General features: G+C 44.3%; 1 protein-coding gene across 1 annotated transcript in view; it reads left to right on the top strand.

Annotated features, from left to right (window-relative positions):
• Positions 1–22,872, top strand: part of Map7 (microtubule associated protein 7) — a 102,873-nt gene that overhangs the window by 74,936 nt on the left and 5,065 nt on the right. Inside the window, exons 7-15 of the mRNA XM_051175361.1 lie at positions 4,954–5,067; positions 9,446–9,570; positions 13,875–13,996; positions 14,457–14,728; positions 17,115–17,340; positions 19,699–19,873; positions 20,224–20,325; positions 20,640–20,690; positions 21,044–21,101. Of these exons, the coding sequence (XP_051031318.1) occupies positions 4,954–5,067; positions 9,446–9,570; positions 13,875–13,996; positions 14,457–14,728; positions 17,115–17,340; positions 19,699–19,873; positions 20,224–20,325; positions 20,640–20,690; positions 21,044–21,101 (1,245 nt within the window). The remainder of the gene's footprint in view (positions 1–4,953; positions 5,068–9,445; positions 9,571–13,874; positions 13,997–14,456; positions 14,729–17,114; positions 17,341–19,698; positions 19,874–20,223; positions 20,326–20,639; positions 20,691–21,043; positions 21,102–22,872) is intronic.

A 22,872-nucleotide genomic window follows, 5' to 3' on the forward strand; every position in this document is an offset into this window, starting at 1 on the left:
CTGTGTGCTGGGAGTTCTAGGTGCCGGCTTTTGAAAGGAAACCAAATGATTCATGATGGTGATTTCATTGTTACTACGTTGTTTCTCATGGGGCATTTCCTACATGTGTGATTGGTTGTTTGCTGTCCATTCATTCCAGTCTCCAGAGACTGACCTAATTTTAAGGCTGTCATCACCATGACTACCTCCTGAACAGGTTAATGATCATGGTCTTCCAGCCAAAGTCCTAAGTGGGTTTTGAGTTTATACATCCTATGGATTTACAGTACGTGAGTGTTTAGTCATTCATTAAATGAAAGTTTTACTTTACATCATAGAAGAAACAATCAAGCTTTTAAGAGAAGCTCCTTGTTTTAATAACCAAGATGATTTTAAATAGAAACCAAAGATATTGTATAATAAAAAAGCACATACTTTTCAAAAGTAACAAAATATGGTGATTTCGAGTATGTTTTATAAATCTGGAAAGTGTCATGTCTCAATCTTTAATAAGAATATAATGTGTGCATGTCCTGTGTGTATGTCGGTTCATATATTTTGTATTGTTATGGTACCATTGTAATATATAATATTATGTGAATGTTGGTGTTATTTATAAAGTAGTAAATGTTTGAACAATTTCTTATTCTTGTCTACTTACCCAAACTGTTCCTTTTTTAAGACAACTTTACCTAAAACATTTATATTATCATGTAATCAAGTTTTAGGCACTATTCATGTTAATTTATTGTTGATTAAATTTTCCTTCAGACAAGATCGAGTATATTCAGGGGAGGGTAGACTTATGTTTCAAGGACATTCCCTTATTAGAACATAAAATACAGATAGTGTGGATGTTGTTCCTACAGTTGTCTGTTCACATCCCTTTCCTTTTGGAGTGGCAACTTGCCTGGCACTTCAATGTCATACTTTTGTGAACCTGGGTCTGAGACGAACCATAGTTAGGTTAGTCTATAATACTCTTAAGTTGTACCTTGCTCTCCTCCCTCCTCCAGTCCCAGGCAAGGATGAGAGTAAGGAGACAGGCTATAAACAGGATGATGCCCTGTCCCGTCTCTGGGGATTCAAAGTGCTGAATTCTGTGTCAGTTAGAAATAAACTTATGTTTAAAATTTTTGCATGATGTATCTGATTGGATTTTCTTAAAGTAATGTGATTTGGGAACTAAGATCCATTGGGTGGCCCATGTTTAAAGGGGCTTTAAATGTCCCTTTTGGTAATGATGGACTGGAGGTGAGATTAGAAGCCCCTCCCAACGCTGTGTGGTTCCTGCAGGTCTCACCTTCGTGGCTTCCATGTGTGCTTTCTGTGTTCTTGTTCTGTTTGGAGATGTGTTCTCACTTACACACTGACTGGCCTGGAATTCGGTGTGTAGACCAGGCCGGCCTGGAACTCGCTTCCATCCTTCCTTCTCCTCTCAGTGTTGAGATCACTGTCATGCACTGCCACAGCAAGATGTGCTGGCTAAATGAGAAGTACAGATAGAGTGCCAAGGCCAATAGATGCATCTGCAGCCAGGAAACTGCTCTTTGAATGGAGACACGCGACTGCAGAGTCGCGGTTAAGCTAAAGTGATAGTGTCAGAGGGAGAGCTCTCCAGTCAGCCCTGCTCTCCTGTCCCATCAAAGGAGGTGCAGCAAGTTCCTGGGCTAACGGATCATACCAGCCTAGAAGGGGCTCTCATGGTATAGGAGGCTTTGTGTGCTTGTTTGTTTTGGTTAAGCAAAGTCTTCAATAAGACTGCTTTCCTGCCAGCTCTTATTGTGCATTAGTTTTGCCTTATTGTCTCACTACAAAGAGTTCTTATCAAATTCAACTAGAAGCTATTATCAACAAATGTCAAAAGAGCCTATGCAGGGTTGTTAAATTGTTTTCGCTTTCTCTGGCCTGCAGCAGCAGCCTGAAAGGTGATATGAATCAGAGCTGATGGTTGGCTGGAATGCATCTGAACGGCTCTGCTGGTTATTAAATGTACTGAAACACTGTCAAGTTAAACTTAGTAAATAGCCGCCTCCCCCAAATGTGCTGTCTCAGACATTCCAGACACTATGGTTATTTCTGTGGCATACCTTTTAAGAAATATTTGTGATTTGAGGATGGGATGGCTCTGAGTAAAATACCACATCAGCATGAGGACCTGAGTTAATTCCTTCTTCAGAACCTACTTTAAAAATCCATGCACAGGCTGGGCAGTGGGGGCACACACCTTTAGACACAGCACTTGGGAGGAAGAGGCAGGCGGATCTCTGTGATTTTGAGACCAGCCTGATCAATAAGAGCTAGTTCCAGAACAGGCTCCAAAGCCACACAGAGAGACCCTGTCTCAAAAAACAAAAAACAAAACAAAAAGAAGAAGAAAGAAATCCAGGCTCAGGCAGGCAGTGGTGGAGCACACCTCTAATCCAGCACTTGGAAGGCAGAGGCTGATGGATTTCTGTGAGTTCAAGGCTATCCTGGTCTACATGTGTTCCAGAACAGCCAAAGCTACATAGTGACACCCTGTCTTGGAAAAAATTAAAATTAATTAAAATTTAAATAAAAAAAATCCATGGGGATGGAGAGATGGCTCAGTGGTTAAGATCACTGTCTGCTCTTCCAGGGGACCCAAGTTCAATTCCCAGAGCCCACATGACAGCTCACACCTGTCTTTCACTCCAGTTCCAGGGGATCTGACACCTTCACACAGGCATACATGCAGGCAAAACACAAATGCACATGAAATAAAAGTAAATAAATAATGTTTTTAAAAATCCAGACATGGCAGCACTCACCAGCCCTGGAGATTCAGAGAAAGGCAGATCCTTAGGGCTTGCTGAGTCTGGCTCAGTGCACTCCAAGTTCAGACAGGAAACGTCTCAAAAACCATGTGAGGAGAGAGAGATGCTTATCACCTAAGAGCACTTGCTGCCGATGAGTTCAGTCCCAGCATCCATGTCAAGTGGCTTAAACTTGACTGTAGCTCCAGCTCTCAGGGTTCCAGTACCCTCTGCTGGCATCTACGAGGACACGGACGGACACACACACACACGGCATTCATTCACAGACATACATACATACACGTAAATCAACCATTTTTTAAAATAAGATGGACAGCGATTGATGAGGATACTTAACATTGACATGTGGACTCCACCTGCACACGTGTAAACATGTACTTACACCTACATACACACGTCTATAAAACAGGTGCACAGAGAGGGGGAAAAAGAAAATGCTTTAATTTCACCCCAATGTAGTGTCACGTGGTAAATGAAGCATGTGATTCTTCTTTGGTTGTCCCGCTAAGCTCTACAGCAGAGACAGGGTTGCCATTTGGAAATTTATATTAAAGGTGCATATCCTCTTGTTTAACGCCACACGCTTAACCTTATCTTTCTCAAGAAGGAACAACAGGGGGCTTAAAAAGAGGGCACTTGAAGCTGTCTCCTCTTAACTAAAATTAGTCTAGGCAGTTCCAGGTGTGGAGGTGGAAGCCTAATCCCACCCCTAGGAGGCTGAGGCTGGAGGAAGGATCAGAGCTCCCTGGCCTGTGCAGTGAGAACTTGTCTCCAGAATAAATAGCAATGAGTCAATACATCCTCACCTTGGATCAGTGTCACGGCACGTAGTGTTTCCAGTTAGTCTTAATTCTAGGAACTATGTAACCATGGAAGCCAAGTATTGTGGTGCAAACCTGTAATCCCAGCACTTGGGTGACAGAGGTGGGTTTACTATGAATTTGAGGCCACCTACAAGAGTGAGACCTTGTCACACACAAAATAATAATAATATAATAATAATAATAGTTTAACCATAGCGACTCTCCTAATAAACAGATAATCTAATGGAAACGTCACTGGTTCTTAAATTAACTCAAGCTTTGACCAGAAAAGTCAGTCCTAAAATAAAGTCATGTCACTAAAGGACTTCCTGGAATTGGTTCTCTCTGCACAGAAGCAACTCTTTTCGGTGTAGCAGTATGGTTTGAGGTGTTGTTCCCCTAAGAAATGGTATATAAAGACTCATGAGTGACACAGGAAGGCATTCTAGAAGAGTGTGTGGCCTTTTTATTGCAGTGGCTTCTGTAGGAACTTCCGAGCTTCTTCTCTGGCAGCTCGGGAACATGCCTTCAGTGTTTTGGTGCACCATCACTAGATGCTAACAATGTAAACAAATTCATAATTGGCACGCACTTCCTAACCATGGCTTTGCCAATCTGGGTAGTGTGGGGCCCACACATCATTGTGTTGTTTTAAGTTTGTTTTCTAAATTCTTCAGACGTCACTGATAATTTCGGTTGTATAATTAATTTGCGCTTTGCCATTTCTGCTTAACTTTGTCTTCCTTCAGCTTTAGCCTTGATCCTCAGTCGAAAGTTTTGTATTGTGCCAAACTAGGACCTGCAAGAGCCCGGCTTGCTGGGAGGAAAGGTCAAATGAGCCCACACAGACCTTAGCACAAGCCTTCTTTCACTTTAGTATAGCTCACCTCCTTCCAGTTGCCCTAACAATGGGGCAATCCATCATAAGGTCCTTTATGTAAATCTGTGTGCCAGCCCTAATGAGGCTGATTATTAAGATGTACAGGAAGCCCCGTGTCAGAGATGGGTACCATCAGTGTACTGCCCATCATGATGCCCATCAGAAAGGTACACTCATTCTATCGGTATGAGTCTCTGATAGTAGCAGATCTGTAGTTGAAATGTTTTTTTTTTTTTTCATTTCAAGACCTGTTTAACAAGGATGACTAGCAAAATCCATCCCAGCTGCCCCTTTAGAGCAGCTGTACGTGTTGAGGAAAGGAATAACTGCTCCTCTTGGGTGGGGATCCTGTTGTCCTAACTCATGGCCGCCATGTCCTCCCTGGAGAGCCTGGGCCGTCTCAAAGGTCCAGGCTATGTATTAGGCATGATGCTCTGCACTCTTGGCCCAGCAAACAGTGTTCCTAACTTCTTGCTTATGTGGTGACATTTAGCTCGTCGCCTGCAGCTCAGCCCCTGGGAGAGCAGCGTTGTAAACAGACTGTTGACGCCCACACATTCCTTCCTGGCCAGAAGTAAAAGCACTGCTGCCTTGTCTGGAGACACAGGTAAAGTCAACCAGGCGCAACTTTCTGGTGAAGTAAAGTCTTCCTTTCGAAGCCTATCTCTTCCCACGTTCTTCTAAGCCCACTCCATTCACCCCGGTGTGTGCTCCTCTATTGGTGTTGGCTCTGTGTTCTTGGCATTGTTCGCTCTTTGCATCCGCTGCACCTTCTTTTCTGGACTCTGGACGCCAGGCAGGCCAATGACACCCCTCACTGTGATCACATGGCCCCCATCTATTCATAAGATCAGCAGAAAAAAAAAGGATCATTTACCTACTTTTCTGCCCCTGTGTCCCAACGGATGACCAAGGATGGTAGACACAATTTAATGTTTAATATTACTATGCAGGCTTGGAAACAAATCAGAACACGCCCCCAAGTTAAGCGCGAAGCTTCTTAATACATCCTGTGCCAGGTTTGTGTACATAACCTAGGAGCTGCCTTCTAAGCCCTGAGAGCTGAGAAAGCTAATTGAATGCACTTACTTGTGTCATTCACTGAAAACAATACGGAATATACCTAATCCTGGCTGTTACATTAAAACTTTTCACAATGCAGAACAGGCTGGAATGACCCAACGAAGTAAATGAAAAGGGAGTGTGATGTATCCAGTTGGTAAGAACCATCCATGTAGGCTTTGAGTAACATCTCTGTCCTGGTGATGGCTTTAGATTTCCCAGCTCACTCTGGGCACAGTTGGCATGTCTGTGGAACCAGCCTAGCAACCCCTCATCCTTTGCTCTTAGGAAATTGCACACCCTCTCTGAGAAGCTCCCTTAAACAGTGCTTTGTTTATTCATTGGAATCAGTCTGCTGCACAAACAAAGCTCTTGGTGATTTCATGGTGACTCTCATCTGTAGTACCCAGTGAGCTAACAAGTGTCAACTCTACTTCTCACCATCCTGTGTGAGTCAGTCAAGAACACAGATCTGGCTGGAGTGCCTCTCCGGGCCTATTGGAGAACCTTCAGGATGTTGGCCTCCCCCTCTCCGCACTCACACTCCATCTGGGGTTTTCCACAGGAAAAAGCGTGGCATCTCGAGATGGTCTATTTTATGCTGTGAGTTTCATACCCCTGTGCAAGTGATGAAAGCAGCCCTCAACCTGTTGAATCTTCCAGGCTGTTTTGTTCATCTTCTTCTGTGGACACTCCATGGTGTGTGGCCATCACACTCCTGAATCCATGTTGTGTGTTATCTTGTTCCAAAGCTGGAAATGTGTCTTTCTCTGCGGTTTCTGTCAGCACTGGCTCTTGGCCATCCTTTCACTCCTTCCCATTCTCTCCTACACCATTTCATTTCCACTCTTTACTTCCCTACCTGTCCCCTTCCTTCCTTTGTTGTGCTTAGCTGGGGTGCCTTTCATCTGTAGATTGGCTCCTTATTCTCTGACTTCTCTATTCTTTCTTTTTTTTTTTTAATTGATTGCTACATTTCAGTAATTGATTTTAGTGAGAAACGGAACATAAACTTTGAGTTTGCTATCTACTGGTACATTCTCTAGGTTATTATTGCCTATTGCATTGATGACAGCTTATATGTCATGAGATAAAAGCTGGTTTTTATGAAGATTTCCATTTGGAAGTATGTGTGTAAACATATGTCTTCTAGTTGTCTTTTCAAAGACATATGCTGTCATCTTTATTTTCCTTACACTTTCCTGATTATTTTCTTTCCATTTTAGTGTCCGTTCTTACTTCATCTTATTCCCAATTGCCATTGCAGAAGACCTATATCCATATCCAGAATCACAGTAGCAGATTAAGACCACTACCCTTGTCCCTTAAGGTATTTAGAGCTTGCAGGACCCCTCCCCCTTCCCACACCCCATGACCCTGAGCAAGCAGTAAAGCTCCTGGGTGTTGGAAATTCCATCTTTGGGTTGATTTTTCCAAAGCCTATGGTTTTCCAGAACCAGCAAAATATGTTCCTGATCGATAGAAGTCAGGATTAAGCAAATCAGATCTCTCTAGATGTCCATGGTAGGTTTTAATGACATCATCATCCTACTTTGTGGGTTTTCCATGCTCTGGTTCCCAGCCCCTTGAGCTACACGGCCTTGTCCTGTGCTTACTGATTCCTGCTGAAGAGCTTGATGGGTTAGGTCAATGTACTCTTGACTTCCAGGAGTAGTGGAAGACTTTCTCAAGGCAGGTACATCCTCTTTAATCAAATGATACAGGACATGAAGCGTACGGGGGTAGGAAGTATGTATTACTCTTGTTTTCTTCAGAAGAATGAGATTATTCAGTTTGCAGGTTTCAGCTTTTCAGTGGTAGATGTTCAGAATTTAATCCCCTTGGAATTTTTAGTCTTTATTTTGGCCAGAAAGTATTTCTTGAATAATTAAGGTTGAAGAATTTTAACTAGAACACCACAGGTAGTGCACTTAAGGGTATTCTCAAGACACATATGATGATACACTCAGGAGGCAGGGACAGGTGGATCTCTTTGAATTTGAGGCCAGCCTGGTCTACATTGCAAACTCCAAGATAGCCAGGGCCGCATAATAAGAAGGGAATATTTCCTACCTCCATTTAAGGCTTTTTCAACTCTACAATAAAGAATAAGCATGATGAAATTAGATTGTATCTAGGATGGCCTCAACAACCATTCATGAAATTGTTCACTTTACAAGAAAATGAAGTCAAGTTTTTGTTCTGTTATGTTTTGGTGTCAGCCTTGACCTCAGAGCAGGCCCATTCTCCAGGGGTTCTTGACCTTTGGGCAAGACTAATGACCTCTGGCTTTGCATGGGCACTGGGTACCTCTCCCCCTGATCATTAGTCCCTGGGTGCCTCATGCAGGACATGGTTTCTGCAGTGTATTTGATTGACCTGGAAAAGCTTTGCATTAATGGACCCTTCCTTGTCTGGGAAATGAAAGTGCTTTGTGGCACTTAAAGAAACAAAGTTTTTTTTCCAGTACTTTCCCTTGGGGTCACCACAAGCAAAGACAAGAGGCTTTCTACCTCAAAGTACAAATGTACCCCTTACCATTAAAGGTCAGAAGCAGACCTTTGTGTCCATTCCCATGTTCTGATAGAACTAAGGAAATAGCCATAATTCAAATGATTGTAATAAAGGTGGGCTTATGTTTTGTTCAGATACAGAAGTGCATGCAGCTCCCATCCTAATCCATCCACTGCCTTCACCATTCGGTGTTAGAGAAGATCCCGGGAGGTGTGTGACGAGAGGTTTTAATGGGAAAGATTCCCTTTAGAGCTGGAGTTCCACTCAGTGGAGGTCGTAGGTTCCATCCCCAGAACCGCACATTTGTAACCCCATCACTCCGCCACAGGAATTGACACAGTTCATAGTCAGCCTGGGAAGTGCAAATACACAGTGAGCCCTTGTCTCTAAAAGTTAAAAACCGGTACAGGAACTAGGGTTGCATAAAGTAATTTTATAACCTGACTTCAGTACATGGCATTATCCTCAGTAACCATATTTTGGGTGGAAAACAAGATTTTTTTTTTTTTTTAATGAAATCTGAAAATTTCTGGCACCTGCACAATGTTAAATACATTTCCTTAAACCTATTGTTGCACAGTTCCTTTGAAAGTGAGTGATTGAGGGAGGGGGAACTTGGATTGGTAAATTAATAAAAGAGAGAAAGGAAGAAAGAAGAAAGGAAGAGAGTGGTCAAACTGCCTTTTTTCAAAAAAAAATAAAAATAAATAAATAAATAAAAGTTCTGTCCTTGGTAAAACTGTAACTGCTACCCATGATTCAGCCACAGTGGTGACAATCCTAAGGCTAATGTTCTCCCTTTATTTTCTATGCCTTGATTTGGGCTGCAGGCTAGTAGTATGTATCAGCTTGCCTTTAAATGAATAAATCCGTTCTATTCTGGCTATTATTAGCTGTCCCCATAACAAGTCTAAACCTGGTGAGACTTGGTCAGCTGCCGTTTTGAATCTCTATCGCTTTCCCCCCACTGCCCCAGAATTTGGCTCTTGAAACAGTTATAGACCTTACTTCCTGTTTACAAGATCCTGGTTCCACTTTTTGCTCCATTTCCGTTATAACTAGGAAAGATCTGTTCACAAACCAGTGTTCATATAAAAACGGGGTCACTCATACAGGGTTTGTAGTCGTGCAAGGCTGCTGTTGTCCACAAATGTTGGATTGTTTCTGAATCTTTAGTCATAACTGAAACAGACAAGTAGCATGATACAGCAGGTCTCTCGGCGCGCAGGGTTAGGGAGAGCTGGGGAACACGGGGCCAGGTGCCTTTAGGTAGTAACAGCTCTCTACTTTTCTCTCTGCTCTGCTCCTTCTGCTGACCCTGCCTCTGGCTTTCTTCACCTGCTCCTCTGGCACTCTTGTGTGTAAAACCAATCACTGCACTCTAGTCATCCCCATTTGTCCTCGTTCAGCATCTTGCAGCCCCATCATCATGCCCTTCAAAGCTGCACACTCTAGAAATCCAGTGGACCGACCAAAACTCTTTGTAACACCGCCTGAGGGCTCTGCGCGGAGGAGGACCATTCATGGCATGGCGGTGAGTAGCAGTGCAGAAGCTGGTGTCCCTGTGAGGAGTGTACCCTGGGAACAAGATCAGATGACTGACACACCATCCACCCATTGTAAATCCAGCTGGTGCTCCCGCCCCCCTCTCCACTTAGGGATTTTTGTTTCTCCCTAAACATTTAAATTTGAGGATGAAACTGTTCTTTGCACAAGTACAAATGAGTGGCAAGTGCATTCTGCTGGGCCATTGATGTAAACAAGCGGTTAGAATACTTTCTGAAAAGTCAGACGCCAAGTTGCCTTTGCAGGGAAGTAGGCCTGGCCTGCTGCATTTATCCCAACCATTTCCAGAAGCTGACTCAGCTCACTCTGAACCAGATATGGATGTCAAAGCCCGTATCTTAAAATACAGGGAAGAGAATGTTTGGAAACATGCCTCACTCAGTAGGCCCCTGTTGGAAGGCTATAGAGCTCTACACTCCAGGTTTTTAAAGTGAAAGACAGATCGTATGTGTACTTGTTACTCCTGACAGGGTAACTGGACACATTTATGACTGATCCTGCTATAAAGGAAGTGCAGTTATTTGAGTATCTCTAGGAATCCGCCCACATCTTCATTTAAACTGTGTGCTTACTGCTGTGATTGGAAGATACAGACATTGTTCTCTTTGGACCTGGGCTTCAGTCATAATGAGTCCCCAATCCACATGTCATTGCCTGCCTGGAAGGATAATAGTATGACCCTTGTCATGAAAGGTTAGAATCTTAAAAAAAAAAAAAAAAAAAAAAAAAAAAAAAAAAAAAAAACCTTGCCAGACAGAGCAATTCTAATCTTTAAAAGGTTTGCTTAGAAGTGGATTTGAGAGCTGTGAGAACTTGATGATTCTGCCTACTGGAGAGTTCCTCTTGAGCCCCTTCAGGCATCAGGGTTTGATTCATATCTGAGACTGGCTTCAGCCCTGTAGCCAAAGGTGAGCTGCTTTTGGCATCTGTGAAGTATCACTTCATTAGCTCCCTGATGCTGTGGTGATCCCAGCTGTAGACAAAGAGTGACAGCGAGGGACAGTTGGGGTGCTTATTCCCAGAAGGACAAGAGTCACAGCGCTTTCAGAAAGTAAGGTAGAAGGCTGATTGTGACTAACAGAATGAACGTCTGTCTTCTCTAGAACCTTGCTGGTTATGTCTGTTAATGCCTTCCTGTCTGTGTGTGATCAATTAGAATTTTCACTGCCTTATGATCGAATATTTAGGAGAATAATATTGTCAGAAAAATGACTTCTACATCTATACTGTGGAATCTAGTACTGATTAGCTATATTGAATGTTTTGGAAAGTAGCTAGTGATGTAAATGAACTGAATATTTAAATTTTTATGAGTGTTGGTGCATGAGCTTGGATTTAGCTCAGTGTGTAAAGTGCTGCTTGTGCCAGTATGAGGACCTGAGTTCAGACACCAACATAAAAGACAAGTGAGGTCTTACAACTCTATACAAAGCATTGAGGTATAGACATGGGTATCAGATCCACAGCCTCACTGGCTAGCCAGTCTAATCGAAATGGCAAGCTCCAAGTTCAGTAACAGACCCTATCTCAAAATGTAAGGTGGCTTGAAAGAAGGCATCAGCCCCTGACTTCATACACGGGTAGGCACAGCACACATGTGCACACATACACACACCAAGACTAGAGTTGTAGAATCATGTCGATTCTATATTAGTTTTTGAAGAAGCACCATACTGTTTGGCATAGTGACTATCATTTTACATTCCTACCAGTCACTCACAAGGGTACCAGGTTCTCCACATCTTTGCCAGTACTTGCTATTTCCTGTTTTTGTTTGTATAATATCTAATCTAGTCTATGTGAGTGACCTCCCATTATGATGTTGATTTGCATCTCTAATGAAGAGTAGCATGGCACATTTTTCATAGACGTATTGGCAGTTGGCATATGCATTTAGGGAGATACTTACTGTGTTGCTGATGATTCAACTCAGGGCCTTGCATACATAAGGTATTGCTTTGCCACTAAGTCAGTCACCAGCCCAAGCCCATTTGAAATCTGAAAATGAATTGTTGCATTGTGGGAATTATCTATTTATTCTAGATAATGACTCCAGATCAAATGGGCTCTGAGGATGTATTCTTCTGTAGCATGGCTTACCTATTCAATCTTTTGTGCCTTTTGACCTATAGAAAATTTTTTTGATGTTCATTTGTCCATTTTAGTATTGTTGCTTGTGCCTTGGGTCCATAAATTAGTAACCAATTCCATAATGTGAAACACTTCTAAATATTAGCCTCTTTTTACAGGTTTAAGACTCATATTTGCATCTTTAATCCATTTTCAGTTCAATGTGTATGTTGTATAAAGGAAAGGTCCAGTCTCATTGTTTTTCCTGTGACCATATGACTACTTTGGTGCCATTTGCTGAAGACTGTTCTTTCCTGTTGATTGGTCCTGGGCTCTACAGTTTCTAGACTCTTTATTCTATTCTATTGATCTACAAGCCTGCTTATATATCCTAGAGGCATACTGTTTTAACTATTATCGCTCTGAAATATACTTTAAAATCAGGAAATATGAGAGCTACAGTTTGTTCTTTTTCAGATAGTACAAAGTTGGCCATCAGAAAGTTGACTTGATTGGCTTATGTGTGTTCTCAGCATTATGGAGAGGGTTCAGAGGAAAGATGATTGTAGAGACCCACACCAGGATGAAATCCAGGAGTGCCTTTGTGTGTGTGGTCTTTGGGAATTCCAAGATGGGACAGAGGGTGGCCATGCAACTGGAAAGGTATAGAACTGGCCCCCACCCCATGGGGGAAGGTCCCTGTTGCCTTCAGTTCTTCTATGGTAGGAACTCAACAGAAACAGTGGAGACATTAAATGTCTCCTCTACTTGCAGCCCAGTCAGTGAGCTACTCGGGAAGACAGGTGAAGCAATTAGAAGGCACACAAAGGGGAGGAAGAGGAGCATTGTGTCTGTTTCTTGTAGAAAAAGAACAGAGGCACACTAGCAGTTCCTGGCTAGGTGACATCTGCACAGTCCCTTGTCCCCTTGCACTGACTTTCCCACAGAGGTGCCCAGCCTGCCTCCCTGCCACCCATAACAGGTCACAGCCTCAGATCCTTCAGGTCCCCCCCCCCTTCTTTGTTCCCTGCCTCCTCCATCCTCTCCCCCCTCAGCTTGGGATTCTTCAAACACTTGTCAGCCTTCCCCTTCCCTTCTGTTGCCCCCCCCCACCTCTTTCATGTTAACTTTAGAACACTGTTCCAGGCTTCTCTTTGTATGGTAGACCAGATCTCTGGCTGAGTTCCTAGTTGGCTATCGGGGAGGGCTCTTATGTCAGTTCACTGTTAGATCCCTTCGTAGGAAAGAGTAGCCTAAACTCCCTCACCCTAGCCTTGGGGAGACTGGCAGCCTTTTATAAGACCTTGTCTACAATAGCCAAATAAAAGGGAACCAAACATGTAACTGGAATAACAGACATGTAAAATTGTTTGTTTGTTTTCCAAGACAAGGTTTCTCTATAAAAAGTTTTGGATGTCCTGGATCTTCACTCTGTAGACCAAGCTGGCCTTGAACTCACAGAGATCTGCCTCCCCCCAACCCATGCTGGGATCAAAGGAGTGTGCTACCATTGCCCAGCATAAACTTTTTTTTAAACAACTAAGCAATAATATTTTCCAGAGTAAAAGATGAAAACTGATAAAGAATAAAAAAGTAGATGATGTACTTAAAGATTTCTCTTTTAATGGGGCTGGCAATGTGGTTCAGTGGTAGAGCACTTGCCTTGCATGCATGAAACCTGGAGTTCAATCCCCAGTATGGCAAAAAGAAAAATTACAAAATTTACAACAAAAGAAATGACTTCCATTTTAACATATGTGAGAGACAAGATAAATTCACTCCAGGTAATTTTAGACAGAGTATAGGTGCTTTTTCAAAGTTTATGGTTTATTTATTTATTTATCTATTTTCTCTTTCTTTTGAAATTATAATGTAATTACATCATTTCCCTCTTCCCTTTACTCCTTCCAACCCCTTCCTTTTTGACAAAAACAATCCAAATCATCCATCTAGATCTACTTTATTCATGTCATCTGTGTTAATTCAATTATATTGTTCAGTTATGAGCTAACGGGGGGGGGGGGTCTTTTCCTGCAGTGAAGTGTGTGTGTGTGCACGCGCACGCATGTGACAACATGGTTTATAAATTTGTCTTAAATAAATTCTTTAAAACACTGGATGGTTTGTAGCTTATTCTTGGATATCATTGAATATGATTATGTCACTCAGAAAATTTTAATTACTGAGTTTCTCTGAACCCAGAACCATAAAAGAGAGCGTGAAAAAGAACACCTGCCCTTCCAGTTTTCCTCTGGCTTCCGAAGGACTTTGTCCCCATCTAATCCCAAAGCAAGATCACCAGCTCCAGCTCCAGCCCGCCTTTGGTGAGTGGGATGGAGGATGCTGGTGGGGGTCCACATTGGAGATCTAGCTTCGTCCTTGATGAGTGGGATGGAGGAGGCTTGTGGGGGTCCACATTGGAGATCTAGCTTCGTCCTTGATGAGTGGGATGGAGGAGGCTTGTGGGGGTCCACATTGGAGACTTAGCTTCATCCTTGGTGAGTGGGATGGAGGATGCTGGTGGGGGTCCACATTGGAGACTTAGCTTCGTCCCCAGTGTCTGCTGCGCTCACATCGTTTGCCTTTGACTTGAGGAATAAGAAGCTTCCTGTGAGTGAAAGGAAAACAGCTTTGCAGTGGGCCTCTTCAGGGACTCCTCTTTACTTTACCACATACAGAAAAACACTCATATCGAAACATCTGCCTGGTTTTCCACTTGCAGGTGTCCTGGGTTCTGGTAAGCCAATGCTGACACGCCCATTATCCTTGTCATTTGTTGCCCAGGCTTCCATCCAAGTCTATGCCTCATTTGCCTGGCACTCCCCGGCCAGCATCCTCCTTGCCTCCTGGCTCAGTCAAAGCTGCTTCCTCTCAGACCCACCCATCATCCCATGGCAACATCCGCCCTGTCAAGAGAGAGGTCAAAATGGAGCCTGAGAAAAAAGACCCGGAGAAGAAGCTTGCCAATGAGCCCTTGGTAAAGGGCAGAGCACCCTTGGTGAAGGTAGAGGAAGTCACAGTTGAAGAGGGGACGCTCGCAGAGCCAGCTGACCCTGGTGAGACGGGTGCTGGGGAGTGGGGTAGCTAGTGTTCTCTGGGTTTGCCCTTTTCAGACATCGTTTTATTTAACCCTTTCTTGCTGGTTTGTACTTCATATTCTCATTATCTCTTCTCTCCTTCTCCTTCTCTGTCTGCTCTCTCTTCTCTCCCCCTCTCTCCTCTACCACTCTGTATTGTGACGTCACTGTGTGGCCAAGATGACCTTGTTAACTGTGTGTGTGTGTGTGTGTGTGTGTGTGTGTGTGTGTGTGTGTTGCCTGTATATATATCTGTCTGCCACATGTGTGCCTGGTGCCTGTGGGGGTCAGAAGAGAGTGTCGGATCCCCTGGAACTTTAGTTACAGGTGATTGTGAGTCACCATGGGGTGCTGGGAATTGAACCTTAGTCCTCTGCAAGAGCAGCTAGTGCTCTTAATCACTAAGCGTCTCTCCAGCCTGGCCTTGAACTTCGTACCCTTCTGTTTCTACCTCCCACATTGCTAGGATTTCAGGAATATGACACTAGGACTGGTTTTATGAGGTCCTAGGTGTTTGACTCTGGCATTGCCAGGCAAACCTCAGAACTACTTCCCCAGTCTACTCAGTATTTTTTTTAAAAATTTTTTCAAAGGACTTCTAAAAAGTATTTTTAAACTATTTCTCCAGGATTTTTCAAACTACAAGTCCCTGGCCTACTGGATCAGAATATGAGGTGAAGGGCCAAATTGTCCAACAGAGATCAGGAGGACTGAGGGTTGTCTTCTCTGAGATAACTCAGTGTTGTTCAGAAATGTGGAGTCACCTAGAACTAGGAATTCAATATTTTTTGTTGAAATATTTTTATATAAAATACAATCTGAGGTGTAAGGATGGGAACCCGAACAAGTTGAAGTCTTAGAGTGGAAGAGACACCCAGTGCTAGCTTCATCCTGAAGCAGAAGATGAGGACCCCAAACAGCAAAACGCTAATGAAAGGACTGGACCCGTTTCTTATTAGTAGTCCCAGCTGTGTGGGGACTGGAGCACAAGCGTCTCAAGTTCAGGGCTGTCTGAGCTGAACCGTGGCCTCAAATTCAAACTGAGCAATTTAATGAGACTAAAATAAAAAGTATACAAAGGGCTGGGTGTGGAGCTCAGTGAGAGTGCTTGCTTACCATGTGTGAGGCTGAGTGTTCAATCCCAAGGGCAGAAAGAGGGAGAGATTGAGTAGAACTGTAAGCCTGAAAAGCAGGGGTGGGGGAGGGATGATGAAGTCTCAGGTGCCCAAGCATGACGCCCTGGTGTCAGGCTGTCATGTACAGTCATGACAAGGCCCGCTCAAGTAGCATCCTCAGCCATCTTCCTGAATCTAAACACAGTGAAGAACTTCTGCCCCAGACACTCCTGGGGCCAGATGTGTATGTGGGCAGCTAGTGTGCCTGCCCTGACAAGGCTGTTGCATCCCTGTGTCTGGGGTCTCAAGCTAGCTCTGGGTAGAGTCTTCGAAACAAAGTCTCACTGTGCATCCCTGGCTGTCTCTCAAGTATTGAGATTAAATGTATCCATCACCGATACTAAAGGTGGCACACACCTTTAGTCCCAGCACTCGGGAGGCAAGGGCAGGTGAATCTCTGTGAGTTCAAGGCTAGCCTGGTCTACAAAGCAAGTTCTAGGACAGTCTCCAAATCTACACAGAGAAACCCTGTGTCAAAAAGCCAAACAAACAAACAAACAAAAAAAAAAGTATGCACCACCACACCTGACCAAAAAGAGAACTCTTAGTATAATATAATGGTGCATACCAGTTATGTGATACCAATGGTCAGGTGACTGAAGCAGGAATTAAATGAATTGGATGCTACTCTAGGCTGTCCCTGACTACACAAAAACCCTATGTCAAAAAAAAATTTTTTTTTTTTTTACAAATAAAAGGAGCATCTTCACAGGGTGTCACCTGCCTAGCCTGAGTCCTAGACATGTGACCTAGGTGCTAAGAATGCTCACTGAAAGGCTTTTGTACTCTGGTAACAGTCACCAAAGCATAGGGATACTTGGGAATTGATAAAAGGCAAATGGACTCTCGTCTTCATTTTGCTCAGAGTAGAGCTTCCCACAGAAGCTAACACAAGGCTCCCAGGACACATTTGGTAGATGTTGTTAACTGACTTAACCGCTATAAAAATAAGACTTGGTGACCGAGCGTGAGCTTCGTCGGATGTCTCACTTAGACATGCAGTTTTTGTCATCAGTTGCTTGGCTACAGATAGAACGAAGGCAGGGAAACCGTGAGAACACACAGTGGTAGACGTTCCCTTTTCTTTGAGAGTGATGAATCCCAGGCCTGGGGGCATGGGGAATGCCAGGTCTTGTTTTGTTCCTTGCTTTTAGCCTCACTTGCTCTTCTCCTTGTACCTATTTGTACAGCTGTTCCAGTCTCGACCCCTGTTCCAAGCCCAGCCCCTGCTCCAGCTACAGACCCAGCCCCGGTCTCAACACCAGCAACTGTGGCTGTCAGTGTTGTTCCTAAGGCCTCTGCGGGCACCACTGACCCAGAAGAGGCTACGAGGCTGCTGGCTGAGAAGAGGCGCCTAGCCAGAGAGCAAAGAGAGAAGGAAGAAAGGGAGAGGAGGGAGAAGGAAGAGCTGGAGAGGTAAAGGTTGCAAGTGCCCCACACTTGCACTATAGCCAGCAATACAACTGACCTCCTGCTCCCTCTCCAGAGTGCTGATGCTACAGTCATGTGCCATGCCTGGTTTATTTCATTCTGGGTTTCGAACCTGGGGTTTTTTCTATGCTAGGCAAACACTCTATCAACTGAGCTACTTCCCCACAACTATTTTTAAAATCAACTTTTCTTCTGAATAGCAGCATACCAACCAACACAGATAAGCAAAGGTTTAAAGGGTAGAAAGGGTGTTGTATCTGATTCAAGTAATTGCATATATTTTAAGTAGCTCTCTCTGTTCTCTGAATGCTTGGAAAATGTATGTGCTGGCAGATACATGTCCTGGCAGATACATTTACAGATCCATAAGCATTGTAACAGGAATAGAAACTTCGTGTGTCTTCAGAACCTGCTGAGGCATGTATAAACCACTCCCACCTGATAACAGATTGCTGATTGCTGCTGTGCACATCCTATGTTATGACTTAGTAGATCTGATAACATCCATCTCGTGGTAGACAGCTCAGGTCACATGGTAACTTGGTGGTCCATTGTCAAATGTTCAGTTTCCACTAAGGCACAATAGCAGTCCAAGAGCTATCTTTCAAAAAAGGAATAGTTGTCTGCAGAAATTGGTAGAGTCTTGCTCCAAAATCCCAAAGGTGTCTTCTGTGACTCACCTATAGGGTCTTGCAAAATGCTGCAAGCAGCACCCCTGTCTGCCACTTGTCAACCTCAACTACCATTGGGTCTGCTGGACCATATGGTCCAAGTGGTGGAGCAGCCTGGGCCTGTTGAGCCTTCTATTCCAGGCCCCACACAAAGCTAGCAGGTTTCCCAGTCACTTGGTGTATGGCCCAGAGTACAAACCCAAGTGGGGAATGTGCTTTCTCCAGAATACAAATATGCCCACTAAATGTGCATCTTTCTTGGTGGTGGGAGGGGCCAGGTCCAAAAACTTACTCTTTACCCCTGGAATATGTCTGCATACCCTGCTCTCCAATCCTGGTACCAACTTCTGTCTTAGTCAGTGTTTTACTACTGTGAAGAGACACTATGACCACAGCAACTTCTATAAAGGAAAATATTTAATTGGGGTGGCTTACAGTTTAGAAATTTCCATCCTCATAGCAATACACAAGTCAGACATGGCGCTAGCGTAGATGAGAGTTCTACATCTAGACCCATAGGCAGCAAGAAGAGACAGAGACACTGGGCCTGGCTTAGGCTTTTGAAACCCAAAGCCTCCCCCTCCCCCAGTGATGCACATCCTCCATATCCCTGAGGATGAAGCATTCAAACATATGAGCCTATGGGGCCATTCTTATTCAGACTACCACAGCCAGGGACAGTGTTCTAGTTTCATTCTGTTGCTGTGATAAAACAGTCCGAGCTGAAGCAACTTAGAGGAGGAAACAGCCCATTTGGTTTACACTTCACACGCTTTGCTAACATTCATATGCAGCGCTGTGGACAGAGGCATGCTGCTCTCTGGCTCGTTCACATACTTGGGTATTACTAGCCTCCATATGCACTACTGCCAGAAGTGGACTGGGCTCTGCTACATAGCACATTCCAGTCTGATCTGGTCAGTTTTTACTCAGTTAACCAGGCAGGTCTTCAGACTATGTCAACTTGATAGTTAGAGCTAACTCTGATGGTCTGTTTAACTGGACACCTTCCAGGGCCTGTAAGGCTTATGTCAGCAATTGTTCTTGACAGCTGGGGAGGACCTCAATGCTGGTGAGGGGCCACCCTATTGGCTGTGCCTACCCTTTGTTCCATTGGAAGTTTCCATGGCCTGTCTTCATACTGACCTGGCACAAAATATTATCTCAGTTTAAGGGATCTCCTCGGGTCAGGAGTGATGGCCACTCAGTTAAGAGCACTGGCTGCTCTTCCAGAGGACCTGGGTTGGGCTTCCAGCAACCACATGATGCCTCACAACCATCTGAATTCTAGTTCTAGGGCATCAGGTGTCTGCTGCAGGCTCCAGGCATGTGTAATTTTTTTTTTTTTTTGAATTAGGATTTCTTGTGGTGTGGGGACTCTGGTTATTACTAAAAATCACCTATGTTCAAGTATTCAAGTCTCCCCCATTTAAAGATGAGTTGTAGACCCTCTGAAAAAAAAAACAAGTAGTCACCCAAATGGCAATGGCTGTGTGCCACTTCTGAGGGAAATGAAGCTGGAGAAGGAAGAGGACCAGAGTTGATCCATAGTCATGGTAGAATGTACCCAAAGTGGGAGTTTCCCTCCAGACATTTGAACTACTGCCCCTGCCATACGCGGCCTCTCTTCAAAGAAGTGTCTTTGTGCGCCTTCATTCTTGTCTTTTCCCAGACAAAAGATAGAGGAATTGGCTCGAAGGGTGGCTGAAGAGCGGAGTCGACGGGAAGAAGAATCCCGCAGGCTGGAAGCCGAGCAGGCGCGAGAGAAAGAAGAGCTGGCATTGCGCCTGGCTGAGGAGGAGCGGGAGCGGTGGGAGAGGGAGGAGATGGAGCGCGTGCAGAAGCAGGTGCGAGGCAGCCCCAAAGTGGGGGACGGGACACCTCCAAGATGAGGAAGGTAGCAGGGCGTTGGTGGCGCACACCTTTAGTTCCAGCACTCGGGAGGCAGAGGCAGGCAGATCTCTGAGTTTTGAGGCCAGCCTGGTCTACTGAGTGAGTTGCAAGACAGGCTCCAAAGCTACAAAGAAGCCCTGTCTTGAAGAAAAAAGAAAAAAAACAGATGAAGGTATTGCACACCATCACAGCCTTCACCCGTCAGTGCCATGCCTCTGCCTGACAGTGTGCGGAGCTGGTTTGGAAGAGGCCCAGACTAGGGGACTAGGGATAAGCAGCAGCAGTCAGTGACTCTTGTTTTCAGAAAGAAGAAGAAGCCCGAGCCAGGAAGGAGGCGGAGAGGGCCCGACAGGAGCGAGAGAAGCATTTCCAGAGAGAAGAGCAGGAACGCCTGGAGAGGAAGAAGGTAGGCTGGGGCAGAAGCATGGGTCATTAAGGCTCCCTTCCTTCCTGGATCTCAAGTTGCCTGAAGACGAGACTGGAGCTTTGGTCAGGAGCAAAATGCTCTACACTTCCAAGACAGCTGCCAGTCTCTGCCTTCCCCAGAGTAGTTACTTTTGCCACAAAAGTTAAAATGTCTCCATCCTCTATTAATAACTCCAATTAGGATGAAGAACTTTCTTTGAATCCTAACTGATAGCTTGATACTTATTTTATTGCTGGAATGTGCCAGGCCAGCGTGCTTTCTGTATCTCATCTGCTCTCTTGTGTTTTTTGCAGCGACTTGAAGAGATTATGAGGAGAACCCGGAGGACAGAGACGGCAGAGAAGGTGCTGGTGTGGCCTTTTCTAGTCAGTCTTCTGTTCTGTGAGGCAGGGTCTCATTTTCCTCGGGCTGACCTCACTGAACATGACCTTGAACATCCTACATCTCCTGCCTCTTCCCAAGTTCAGGGATTACAGGCCTGTGCTGTGCTAGCTTAACTGTTCTTGATATGGCCTGCCTGCCTGCCTTTTCTTCCTTCCTTCCTCCCTCCCTCCCTCCTTCCCTCCCTTTCTTTCTTTCCACACCCCCATTCCCCTGTAGATCAAACCCAGGTCCTTACAGGTACCCAGGGAGCACTATACCAGTGGGAACATCAATTTTAAATTTTTACATTGAGTTTTCTCCTTTTTTTCTTTAGAAAACCACTGAACAAAGAAATGGTGACATAACCAAGGGAGTTCTCACTGGAGAAACAGGTATTTCTATCAGTGAGCTCAAGTCAGTGGGAAACGGTGGGGATCAGAGTGGGTGGGGTTTCTATCAGTGAGTTCAAGTCTGTGGGAAATGGTGGGGATCAGAGTGGGTGGGGTCTATACTCATTTCCTCCCTACGGGCTCCAAAAGCTTTTACAGATTTGTGTATGTCTGTGTGTCTATCTGTGCATGTATGTGTCTATCTGTATATATGTGTTGTGTCTGTGTGTCTGTGTACATGTGTCTGTGTGTTTGTGTGTACCCACAGCTATTCGTACCTTAAATATGCACGTTTGTAACTAGTGTTTAGGACCAGTTTCAGAAAGAAAAATTAAACATTTTTTTAGTCCTGACTTCAAAACAAGTTCGTTGTAACTTGTTCATATTCTGTGATCTTTGGGTAGATTATTGTATGTTCCTTGGAGATTTTAAAACAAATAATGGCTTAAATAAAAATGAAATGAACCTTAGTTTGGTTTTATTTTATTTTTTAGCTTAGTGGGTTTTATTTCTCAAGCAAACCATTATTGAGGAAATTAAGATTTTTTTTTTTTACTTATTGACTGTTTATTGTGTATCAGACATTGTACTAAAAACATCATTTCTAGCTCTTTTTTTATTTAAATTAGAATCAAGCTTGTTTTACATGTCAATCCCAGTTCTTCTCCCTCCCCTCCTCCCCTGCCCCCCTATCCCAGAACCTTAGTTTTAACACTCCTGTCTGGTTAAGTTGGTTTCATTTCTCTGACTATTGGATAGCTGAGAGCTTGGAGAGCGCGTGCTTAGTTGATGATGCTCTCTCTTGCTGTATTTGTCTGGAGAACGCACAAGCGCGTGCTTAGTTGATGATGCTCTCTCTTGCTGTATTTGTCTGGAGAACGCGCAAGCGCGTGCTTAGTTGATGATGCTCTCTCTTGCTGTATTTGTCTGGAGAACGCACAAGCGCGTGCTTAGTTGATGATGCTCTCTCTTGCTGTATTTGTCTGGAGAACGCACAAGCGCGTGCTTAGTTGATGATGCTCTCTCTTGCTGTATTTGTCTGGAGAACGCACAAGCGCGTGCTTAGTTGATGATGCTCTCTCTTGCTGTATTTGTCTGGAGAACATGCGCAAGCGCGTGCTTAGTTGATGATGCTCTCTCTTGCTGTATTTGTCTGGAGAACGCACAAGCGCGTGCTTAGTTGATGATGCTCTCTCTTGCTGTATTTGTCTGGAGAACGCGCAAGCGCGTGCTTAGTTGATGATGCTCTCTCTTGCTGTATTTGTCTGGAGAACGCACAAGCGCGTGCTTAATTGATGATGCTCTCTCTCTTGCTGTATTTGTCTGGAGAACTCGCAAGCGTGGGCTTAGTTGATGATGCTCTCTCTCGCTGTATTTGTCTGGAGAACGCGCAGTGGCATCATTGCAGCCCTGTTGCAGGTTTGCTTTGCTTTGCTCAGAACTGAATCTGCAGCCCCATGCCATCCCAAGTACCCCACCTCACCCACGCCCGTGGCAGAATGTCGTCATTGATACAGGCTATCAAGGGTTATAAGGCTTTAATTTAGCCCATCCTAGATTTGAGTCAGGTGTCAATAATGTTGCCTTAAGCTGGACCCCAGCATTAAGTCACAAATTAGGTGGCAAAGTTAGGGAGAACACACTATGGGCTTCCATTTGTGAAGTGTGTGTGTGTGTGTGTGTGTGTGTGTGTGTGTGTCCAAAATTAACCTAGTGCCAACAAAAAAAAAAAATAAAATAAAATAGTAACATTTATTTCTGCCTTTTAGTCTGC

The sequence above is a fragment of the Phodopus roborovskii genome, unplaced genomic scaffold, assembly GCF_943737965.1.
Source record: "Phodopus roborovskii unplaced genomic scaffold, PHOROB, whole genome shotgun sequence".
Classification (NCBI taxonomy): domain Eukaryota; kingdom Metazoa; phylum Chordata; class Mammalia; order Rodentia; family Cricetidae; genus Phodopus; species Phodopus roborovskii.